At 32.5% G+C, this 12300-nt stretch overlaps 1 protein-coding gene across 1 annotated transcript in view; it reads right to left on the bottom strand.

Annotated features, from left to right (window-relative positions):
* NEK1 (NIMA related kinase 1) overlaps positions 1-12300 on the bottom strand; it is a 96540-nt gene that overhangs the window by 12945 nt on the left and 71295 nt on the right. Inside the window, exons 26-29 of the mRNA XM_054576064.1 lie at positions 11127-11303; positions 8763-8883; positions 5749-5837; positions 4708-4955 (exon numbers count right to left, since the gene is read on the bottom strand). Of these exons, the coding sequence (XP_054432039.1) occupies positions 4708-4955; positions 5749-5837; positions 8763-8883; positions 11127-11303 (635 nt within the window). The remainder of the gene's footprint in view (positions 1-4707; positions 4956-5748; positions 5838-8762; positions 8884-11126; positions 11304-12300) is intronic.

Raw genomic sequence — 12300 nt, 5'->3', positions numbered from 1 at the left:
AAAAAAGTATATGCTTCCTTTAGATTTTTTAAAATGTTGGTTGGATTAGTTCTATTTTCTTTTGCAAAAATGAAGGCAGCCATGTAAGACAGTAAATGAATTAATACCAGTTGCACTAACAAAATTTCACATGAAACTGTGCTTGGGGAAAAAAAAACCCTATTAACTCACTTTTCCATATGTAGTATTTTTCATATAAAATTATGAATTAGTAATACTCTGATTATACCATGAAGTGATTTATAATAAACATCATTTGTTTAGCCTTTTCTCACTGCAATTAAACTATAACCTTGTGCCCTCAAAATAGCTTCCACGAGTATTTGCTCACTTCAATCCATAAGCCAGATTAAAAATGAATTTAAAACACTAATTTAAAAATTATGAGTATTTACCAAAGTCAAAAATTATAAACGTTATCTAAGACTTGATATTTTTGCGAATCAAAAGACATTTAAGGTACATGTGCTAGTTGTGAATTGAAAGAAAAGAAGTTCTCAAGTATTCATAGAGATCAGTTTTCTACTCCACTCCCCGCATGAGAAAAGTATCAGTGGAACATATCTGGCCTCTCTCCACACATTACCTATTATCCTCTCAAGTGAGGAAGGACTAAGGGGAAGGACAAGTGGCTTTTTCATTTGGCAACCTGCATTCTGCTCTTACACCAGTCAGATCATGAGAAGATCACATCTTCAGGCTACTTGATTTTGATTTATTACAAATTTACCTTCAGTGACCTTCTTTTAAGTGTAATACTCTCATTTTTATCAAGTCATTCTATTACAAATACCTTGTGAAAGCTGCTACTGCATTTACAGTGTTTCTTGTCAGAAACAATGCAACCTGGAGGACAATATAAGTATGAATCTAATGAAATATCCTTTTGAAATGAAAGTGAAATAAAAATAGATTTAAATAAGCAAAAGTTGAAAAAAATATTACCAACAGGGCTGTGCAAGAAATGATAAAGGAAGTTTTTGAAGCCGAAGAAAATAATATCATGTCAAAACCTGAGTTTTACACAAAGGAATAAAGAATGTCACAAATGGTAAATATGTAACTATAAAAGACTATCAATTTTTAACTTCTGTAAAAGATAACTAAAAGCTTACAGCATAAATAATAAAAATTTTTAGTGGTGTTTATAACATATAACAGAAGTAATAACAATATCACTAATGATAAAAAAGAGAGAAGAAATCAAAGTATGTAATGGTTGTAAGGTTCTTATATGTGAATTGGTATAATACTATTTGAAGAAAAACTGTAATAAGCTAAGGATGTATCTTGAAAATTGAGAAAGAGTATTAAATATTTTTAACATCTGCCTTGTAAGCCACGTAGTAGAGATGAAATAAAAGACTAAAAAATTCACTCCAAAAGGAGATAATAAAAGTAAAAAAAAAAAAAAAAAAAAAGAACAAAAGAAGTAATGAGACAAATAGGAAACAAATAGCAAAGTAAGTTTAAACTCAATCATAATGATAATACTATCAAAAACTGCATTAAATCTAAATGGTCTAATGACTTTAATTAAAAGACTCTCAGATGGTTAAAAAGCAAAACTTGACTATAGATAACTATAAGAAACCCATTTTAAATATAAAATATTTGATTAAAAGTAAAGGATGTAAAAAGTATGTATCATGTAAAATTAAGAACAAGAAAACTAGAATGGCTATATTAAAACGAGACAAAGTAGATTTCAGAACAAGGTGATATGACCAGGAAAACAACTGTGTCATTTCATAATGACAAAGGGGTCAATTCATCAAGAATAATAAAGATTAATAATTTACATTCAACTGACTGAAAATTTCAACATTCCTTTCTCAGTAATTGGTAAGGAGAAAGAAAACCAGTAAGGCTACAGAAGACCTGAAACAAAGAGGAACACTTCCTCACAATAAAAATGTCAGTTTATCCAGGAGGTGTAACACCACTAAATTTTATTCACACAATATCAGAACTTCAAAATACATGGAACAAAACAGACATGATTGAAAGTAAAAATAATTATCCAAATACAGTTAAAATTTTCAACCTTTTTTTCTCAGCAACTGATCAAGTAGACAAAAAAAAAGTCATTCAAGATAAAGACTTGAGCAACATTATCAATAAATTTGACTTGGTTCTTGACATTCACAGAACACTCCACCCAATAAGAGTAGAGTACACACTTTTTAAAGAAGATTATGTTAGTAGTACTAGCTGCCTGTCAGCAAAGTAAACTGAAGAGTAAGTAATAAGCACAGAGGAAAATTAGGAAATGATGGTATAAAGGAAGCAAACAGATAAAATGATTTAAAAAGTAAGGTATATATCAATCCTATTGAAGGAAGAAAAGTCAAGAAAGGTATGGTAACATACTAGTAATAGATGATTTGACAAAAGCAATTTTAGTAAAGCAGTGGGTTAAAAACCATATTGGAATGTTTAGGGAAGTAAATGGAAGTAGAGACTGCAAAGATGCAACATATTCAAGATTTTTTGTTGTAAAATGGATCAGAGAAATGGGTTGGTAGCTAGAAAAGGACATGTACTTGAAGGAAGTTCACTGTTTATGATGGGACTTAACTAGGACATGCATGGTCAGGAAATCCACTATAGTGGAAGAGGTTGATGATACAGGTTAGAATGACAAAAGTAAAAGGAGTGAATTCCTTGAGAAGGTGAGAGAGGTTAGGATCCAAGGTACAAGATGGGTTTCCTTTAATAGAAAAGATAATACTAGTAGTGTAACAACATTTTTTAAAAAGAAATTTTAACACAAATCTTTGTAAGAGGTTAAATTATCCCATTTTAGTAAACAGATTATATAAATGCTTATAAATTTTACCTTTTCTTCCTAATTCAAGGCCACCATTCACTGATGACTTACCATTTTGGCCCAGTAATGAACTCTCGTATTTCAGAGATTTATGGGATAGGCAGATAGAGTTTTCTGTCCTTGCCTGAAATGGCTACGATTGCTTTGATTTTCTTGTGTTTTTTTCTTGCCCTTACTTCTAACATGAAATCTGCTTTGCTGTGTTTACTCCCAGAGTAAGTACTTTTATAGAACTTAGTGAGGTTAAAACTAAGGTCATGAAAGAAAATCAAATAATCAACTATATTATGTAAAGAGTAGTAACTTTAAAGACAGCAACAAGTTTTTAAAAAGCTTTGGGCTAAAGATGGCTAACACCTTTACTACAAAAGGAAGTACACGAATTATATGATAATCCTTGTCTGTCTCATCAAGGATACACCAAGTTCTTATCCTTGAAAGTCCAACTGCTATTAGTTAGCAATCCCTATACTTAAGATAAGCACAAGAAAATACTCCCCAGCCCTGGATGGTGTGGCTCAATGGGTTGGAGCATCATCCTGTAACCAAAGGTTTGCAGGTTTGATCCCCAGTCTGGGAGCGCCCAGGAGGCAACCAATCAATGTGTCTTTCTCCCTTCCCATCTTCCTTTCTCTCTCTCTAAAAGTAATGTAAAAATGTCATCAGGTAAGGATAAAAAAAAAGAAAGAAAATATTCCACAAAATAAAAACTTACTCAATTGGAAAATTAAATTGAAAATAAAAATGACATAATTACAAACAAAGGTCAAAAAATTTAGGTAATTCATTCATATAGATAAATACATAAAAAATGTTCAATCTTACTGGCAAATGCAGAAATACAAATTAAAAAAATTAACACCATTACTCATTCACTAAATACATAATTTTTAAGTAAATGATAATAGTTGGTGCTATTTAGGGGACAGACTCTAATGCACTATTTGATGGCACAATGAACTGTTTCTTGATGGGGAAATTAGGCAATATATAATATAACTTTCTACATTTCACTTACAGAAACTTATTTTATGGGAATAATTGTGGATATATACAAAGATGTAGATGTGGGGGGTGGCAACCATAAAAATTGAAATGTAATGGCTCAAACTTAAAGAAATAGATTTTAAAAATTATGATACAACACAACAAATGAAATTTGTGGTCATTAAAAATGATATGAGATACATTTTGACAATATGACAAAATGTCCTTTTTGTAGTATAATTTGTAATAATTTTACAATATATATTACATAGAAAAGCAGATTAAAAAGTGTATGTATATATCCTATTTTGGTAAAAAGATATATGATAAGTAACATAACAAAATGATATGTGATTTCTTTATTTGTATTTTAAATTCTCTATAATGTTCTAATTTTTTACCAAGAAATAAATTAGTTACGTATTTAGCAAATGAGAAAAGATAAGAGGTTTGAAAAACTTTTATCAGAAAGTGCATATGAGCATCCATTAATCTTTCTTTATACAAATTAGGCAATATGGCACTCCTATCCATTTAAGATATATTGCTTAATCTAGTCTCATATTAAAATTGAAAGTTGGGCTGGGTAGTGGGAAAGAAACATAGTGTAAAAGGGTGTAAGAGGAATCTTCTGCTAAGTAAAAGAAGACGCTATAAAAATAATCTTGAACAGGAAGCCAATGAAACAGTCTTTATCCTGACTGTTTTCAGTATCTCAGAAGATAAAATAGAGGTTTATTGTTGTTTCTGTAAATTGTTCTGGTGTGTGTTTGAGTATATGTGTTTGTCTTTTTAAGGGATTAAAACTCATTATGGTTTAACAAAAATATTCATAAAAATGTTATCAAATGAATTACACTTTCCAAGTGAATGAAGAACATACTTGCCTTTGGGTTGTTGGCATCAAATAAACCAGTTGAAAGTCCAATCAGCAAGGAATTCTTGGTTTTATTTTTTGGTGGTGGATCAGAGTGAGATCGGAGTGGAAAGGATTCTTCTGGCGAACACAGAATTGATTGAATTTGAGAGACTACGTTCAAGTGTTCAGAATGAACAACTTTATGGAAAAACGGTTCTGGTTGCATAGATTTATCTATGTCACATTTAGAGTGCTGAGAATCATCTAGTCTCGGTTCTGTGGTATAAAGCAAAAGATTAGGTGGTAAGTCTATATAGTACCTAAATAGAAGTTCTAAATTATATTGATAAGGGACAGTATTTAACACAAATTCTAGCAAAAAAACTTCATGTCTATCAGAAAAACAAAAACAAAATTATATATAGTAGTCCTTACTTAATGTTGCCAGTACCTTCTGCAACTTTAACTGGAGTGACATATAGCAAAACCAATTTTATGACAGGCTAATTCATACAAACAAGAGTAAAGTTCCTACTGTGTCTCATCAATGTTATAATGAAATAATGTTATTAGAGGACCTGCTGTATGTAATTATACTACCTTGTAAATAATCTTTAACAACATATAGTTTCATTTTCAGAAAGGAGATTTAATGTTACATACTTTCATCACATTGTAAGTTCTAAAATGCAAGAAAATATGAAAAGAAACTGTTAAGACACTCATCTTTACTTTGAGTTTATCTTTGTTCCTATATTTTAATTAATACTATTGAAAACAAGGGGACACTTTATTGAATGTCCTTAGTTTATTGAGTTAGTTTTGGGAAGCAATTCTTTTCAGTTGGAATATTCAATAAAATAATTGACTTAAAAAGTTTTATTGCTCACATTGTCAAACAATCCAGATTTATAAATGCAGAGTCCAGTGCTCTGTGCCTACGACGTTTTTTTAAATGACTGAGGTAGCTGATAAGGAATATTCTCTATTAATATATTGTCCAAATAAAACAAATTAGTGTTAACAACCTTCCAGAAAGTAATTAGACCAATACAATGATGCTTACTACCTATATGAACTTCACTAAGTTGATCCACATTCCTCAAGATTCCATCTTCAGAAACTTCATTTTGCTGAATGCTGATGCTCTCTTCAGATCTGTCACACAGAGATACACCAGGTTAAAAAAAAAAGCCCACAGTTCACTAGCAATAGTAGTCAAAGACAAAAAACAAAAAATAAAAACAAAAGAACTCAAGTTCACTAGCATGCTGTGACCCTCTTTTAAATATTTTTCTCACATATATTCACATAGACTTTCTCTCACAAGCACAATGTATTTTTCACCCGGTTCAAACCTTCACCAATAATAATCATTCACAACAACCAGCCTTGCCATTTCTTATACTAGTGATTCCTAAAGTATTGTCCCTAGACATCAGCAACACACACAGAAACTTGTTAGAAATGTAAATTCTCAGTCCCCACAATAAACCTATTAATCAGAAACTCTGGGGGGATATGGTCAAGCAATTTATTTTAATAAATCCCAAAGCAGTTCTAAAGCCTGCTAATGTTTGAGAATCACTACTTCAAGCAATCAAAATGCCCCTTAATAGCAGAGAATATAAAACAATTATGATATAGTAATACCATGAAATATCATGAAGGTGTTAAAAAAATGAAGCAGAAATCTATATAAATTGATTTGGAATGAGAGTCAAGATATATTATTAAAGTAAGAAAAGTAATTTGCAGGCCAATTTGCATTAAATGGTACATGGTTAGATTCTGAAAAAATGATGTGTCGCAAAGTAAAAAGAATAGAATGATATGCACAAAAATGTTTTAACACTCAAAGAGAGTGAATTAACAAAGGACAAAAGGTAAAGAAGAACTCAATTTTTATTTCAACATAGCTTGCAATTAAATTCATTTATTATATGTTTAATAAAAATTTAAAGATAGAACAGTGATTTTCAACCAGTATGCCACAAGAATTTTTAAAACATGCTATTAATGCCCAGCTATTTCGTCAGGGGCACTGACCTCTTTTCCCTTAGATTGCCAAATAAAAAAAATGACAACAGCCAACACAACAATAGCCATTTGGTCTGAATGAATAAAAATTCTACCTATCTTTTGTCAGGTTATAATAAATATTTACTTTTTGGTGAGCTGCAGAATTTTAGTCATTAGTTTGTTTATGCTATGAGATGACAAAGATTGAAAATCATTGGACTAGAAGAATACATTCCAAAAGGTAGCAGTGGTTTATTGCTGAGAGTTTGGTTTATAGGTAATTTTTATTATCTTAATAATTTTAATCCATCTCAAATTTAAGTAGTTTTTACTTTTTCAGTATTAAATTTTGAACAGTTTTCTATTTCTATTTAAAAAATTATTTTTAATCATACAGGTAACATATTTCTTTATTTATAATGTAATATTCCTTGGTTCCTCAAAAAGGGAAACACAGAATTAGCATATGCTGCAGAAATTCCACTCCTATGTCTACACAAAGGAAGCGAATAACAGGTATTGTAATGAAAACTTGTACACAGATGTTCACAGAATTACTATTCACAATAGCCAAAAGTTAGAGACAGCCCTGGAAATGGTCCATCATCATTTCCTGAATGTATATCAACTGCTGAATAGATAAAAATATGCTATATTTATATAACAATATCGTTTGTCCATAAAAAGAAGTACTGATCCATGCTACAACATAGATAAACTCTGACAACTTTGTGCTCAGTGAAAGAAGGCAGATACAAAAAGCCACATATTGTATGATCATACGAAATATCCAGAGTAGACCAATCCATAGACAGAAAGCACATAATGACGGGGTGGGGGGGCGGGATATGAAAATGGGGGTGGCTGTGCAATGGGTACAGGGTTTCCTTTGGGTGATAATGGTTGGACAACACTGTGAATTTACTAAATAATACTAAATTTTACATTTTAAAATAGTTAAAGTGATAAACTTTATGTTATATAAATTTACCTCAACTAAAAAAAAAAAAATGTGTTAGGACAGCCCTAACCACTCGAATGCCAGTTGCCCCCGCTATCAGTTTTGTGGACATCTGACCATATTTTTCCTTTAAATGTGCATACATATATAATGATTTTTACATAGAATTATCATAGTGTTAATTTAATATATAGAAATGCTTTTTATTCAATATGTTGTGTCATTAATCACTCAATATCTTGGCTATATTTCCATATAAACAGAGAACTCACAGACAATAGAAATGAAGCTTAAAGATTTGAAAAGATGTGCTCAACTTCACCAATAATAAGAGAGATAAACTAAGACCCTAAACCAAGATACTATTTCTTACCTATCAGATTGGCAAAAATAAAAACTCTGACAATAAAAGTTTGGCAAGGCTATGGGGGAAATAAGATGTTTTATACACTCTTTCTGAGAGCATAAATTAGTACAACTTCTGGAAGGAACAGTAATTGAATTACAAATGTAAAAATGCAATTGACACAGGATTATACAGCTATGTAGCTATCCTATAGACATACTTATATTCATGAAAAATGACCTTATTAAAAGGTTAGTAATTGCAACATCATTTGTAATATGAATTCATGTAGGAGACACTGAGCTGCGGTATATCCATATAATGGAATACTAAGTAGCCATAAAATAAAGAGAAGCAGCACTATATGTATTACTATGAAAAATATTTCCAAATTACTGACTAAAAATAAAAAAGGTGGACAATACTATGTATATTATACTAACAACTGTATTTAAAAGGGAGGTGAACAATACATTTGTTTTTGCTTATGTACATATGAAAAATATCTGGAAGGAGGAGAGAGTGAGAATTTGCTGGATGAGGGGGATAGAGGTGGGAGAGACTTTTTACTGAATGTTTTTATATACTTGTTGATTTCTGAATCACATAAATGTAATATCCAAAAACTTACTTTTAGAAGGTATTATAATAACAGGACATAGTATAGTATGAGGTTATTATTACAGTATTTCTTAAAAGGGAATTACAAAATGGGACCCAGGTTTTGGTATATAAGAAAAAAGAGGTAACATACTCAGTTTCCTTTGTTTCTTTAACCTCACTAATCCATACATCAACAACTGGGCACAGTGAGCCACCCTCTTTGTTTGCTTCACTTGGCTCTTCTAAGACTTCTGTTTCCAAGTCATCAGGTACTGAAAAGCAAAAACAAAACAAAAAAAACTCTCAAAGCAAAATTAGCTTAGAGAAAATGGAATAAACTTTTATAAATTATCATTACCTAGTTTTAGGCTAATATATTGATTGGGACAAAAAATGTTTTATTTATAGATATTTAATCTTATTATGTTAACTCTCTAGTTCAGCTATTTCTAATTCAGACTTTTCCTTTCACGTTTTCCAGTGTAATAAAAATACTGAAAAGAAATACTTTACACTGAATTTGCATTATTACACAAAACTTTCTCTTCCTTAAAATTTCAGTAATATGCAAATTGCTTTAAAGAAGGTATAAAGTAGTTTTAAAGTAATAATATCTGTGAAAGGAAGAAGAATAAACTGTAATAAGGATCATGGGTTTGAAAACTGACAGGAAAACTGACAAAATCTATCTTTCAACAACCAAAAAAGAAAAAAACCCTCCTGATACCTAGACCTTCACAATGATATTGAGACCATAATTGAAGTGCACTAAATCTAGTTTTCCAGACCTTCAAATAATTATTAACCAGGGTACTACCTCTGTTTTCTGGTAGCAGTTCAGTTTTTACCTGGTTGACATTTTCTAAAAATAAACAGAATGAGGAGAGTTCTTCTTTTTCCATTTGCTAACACCTCCTTTTCCTCCCCGGGTCAGGTATCAATGCTATGTTGTTTAAGTCACCATCACCCCATCTTTTCCCCTGAAGTTCAGATACTCTTCCCTTCTAGATTTTAAAAGTTTCCAATTCTCTGTCCTATTTAGAAAAATAATTGATACTGTATTAATCCTTAAAGTTTTTAGCTTTTATTCAAATGATTCTTAGGGTCACTCATAGTAGGTAAGCACTCTGGGGGAATCCTTTTCTATTTACTTTTTAATGAACAATTGTTCCTGGTACCTTAAGCCATATAAATAATGACTCATTCTGCAAACTAGATCTGTGACTGTTTTGCCTTCAAAGTCTAAAATATTTACCATGTGGCTCTTGTTAGAAAAAGTCTGCTGACTCATACACTAGGCTATACAACCTCTATTCTACACCTAACAGTGTTTTATATTTTAAGAAAGGCTTAATATACCTATTAACTATGATTCTAATTAATAAGACTGTTTAAGTTACAGTGGTGAATTAAAGATAGTCACATATATAGCAAGTCTCTGACATCTGGTTCATTAGAGGGGGCCTGCATTTCCCCACCCCTTGAATTTGGTCTGGTACTCTGATTGCCATGACCAGTTGAGTACTGTTGAAAGGTTGCTATGTTAGCTCTGGATCTAGCCTTTACGAAAACTGGCATTGCCCACCTTAGAATCTGGAGGCCAAAGCCACCATAAAAGTAGTTTAATTATTCAGGAAAGACCACATGGCAAGGCCGTGAGACTAAAACTAAGACAAGGCACTCAGCTGAGCAGGCCCAGCCGGGCCCTGCCAAGATGGAAAGTGGCATCATCTTGCACCAGAGGGGCTTGACATTGACAACATCTTCAGACTTTGAGCCAATGTCATAATAAGATGAGGCTTTGAGAAGGGGTAAATGTATTTAGCATGTGGAGGAAAGGTAAATAATTTTTGATCAAACAGCAGACTATGGCAGATTACAGATAGCTTCAAGTTCTTTAACTCTTGAGATGTGGAGTGTGTTTCACCATCTTGTGAATCCTGGCTGCCCTGTGACTGCTCTGACCAATGAAGACAGACAGAAGTGATGCTGTGCCAGTCTGAGACTCACTTTCAAGAGTCTCTGTGAGCCCCGGGCCACCACATATGAAGCAAGACTATCTTGCTGGAAAGAGTGCACAGAAAGGCCTGGAAGCTACAGGAAAAGGGAGAGAGGCCCAGCTTAGCCCAGCCTTCCAGTTACTTGCACCATGAGACCATCCTGGCTGCCAGCCAAATCCCACCAAGCTATCCCAGAGACAAAAGCACATGGATTAAAAAATCACATTATCTAAGCCTTGACACAGTTCCTGACACACAAAATCGTTAGATAGAATAAAATGGTTAACACCAAGTTTGGGGATGATTTGTTGTGCTGCAATAAAAAACCAGACCAGTTACTAAAAGTATAAAAACAGTGAACCTAACCTGAGATGAATCACCCAAACACACACACACACACACACACACACACACACACACACACACACACACACACAGTTTGAGGATTCATTTATAGAGAAGAAATTAAAGTATTAATAAATTAAATACAGCTCATTTTGGCCTGTTAGACATACCATCCAAATCTCCTTCTGGCTGCAGTGACAGCTGGGGAGCAATCTCCCTGACTTTAGGCCTGTTGGTCTCAACTGAAGAATCCCCAGTAGATGACACATTCGTTTCAACTGAAATCCCTTTTGCTTGTTCTTCTCCAGTAACTAAGGGTTTGTACTTCTCCCCTTCAGGAGAAATCTCTGAAACAATAAAAAGGAAAAGTCATGCTACATTTTCAAAGTGATTTGAATTTTACTTGTAATAGCATTTAGAGCAAAGTTCAAAAATTGCATTCTTAACAGGTAACTGGTTATGCTGTCATGTATTAGAAATTAGTAATTAATTAAAGTACATAATAGCCAAATTTTATTTTAATTATACATAATGATTTCTAGGGTGGTCAGTATATGGTTTACTTTATTCTTCCTTTTGGTGACACTAATATGTATGTATTATTACAATGGTATTTTTGAAATTATTAACTAATTGTTTTTGTTTGTTTCTGGTAATTGCAAGTTACTACTAATTGCTCAGAAGCTCTCTATACTTTTAATCGATGCCAGAAGAGAATGGATTTACCTCAGAACAACTTATTATAGTTATCTAGAAGACAGACACCCAAGTCTTTCCCTTTCGTTCCTTTAAAATGCTACTTTCTAGCTCACTAACAGTTCTTCCCAACACCAATTCCGTCTTAACTGATTTAGTTGATTTCTATACCTACATCGATAATCCTTCCAATACCTGGGCCTCTCAGTTCCTCTCCAGTGATCTTATATATACCACACCTCAGTCACGCCAAGGGTCATATGTTGGAGACCTTATCATTATCCACAGCTCCTCAAAATGTTCAATGTGAAATATTCCACATTCCACCTTCTAATTTCTAACATCCTATTTCTCCATCTACTATCCCAATTCTGATAAATGTTACTCTATGAGTACCTACGATGTACTGATCCATGTTTTCTCTCCCCATCATTCCCATTAAAATCCATCAAAGTCCATCATTATAATCAATCTCTTGCAAGTATCCTCAGTTCATTTTACTCCCATGGCAAAAATCCCAATGCTGTATAAATTCAATTTTCTGCCTACTATGTCTGTACATAAATGGTTGAAATGGTTAGAGAAAAACAAATAACCCTGCTTATTGGTCTTGGTTACAATGCAGGTGGGCCCTCTGCATTGCCTGCA

This window comes from Pteronotus mesoamericanus, unplaced genomic scaffold, assembly GCF_021234165.1.
Source record: "Pteronotus mesoamericanus isolate MK-2021 breed Mesoamerican mustached bat unplaced genomic scaffold, CSHL_Meso_final contig_32, whole genome shotgun sequence".
Taxonomy (NCBI): domain Eukaryota; kingdom Metazoa; phylum Chordata; class Mammalia; order Chiroptera; family Mormoopidae; genus Pteronotus; species Pteronotus mesoamericanus.
This window is presented reverse-complemented; position numbering and strand designations above follow the sequence as displayed.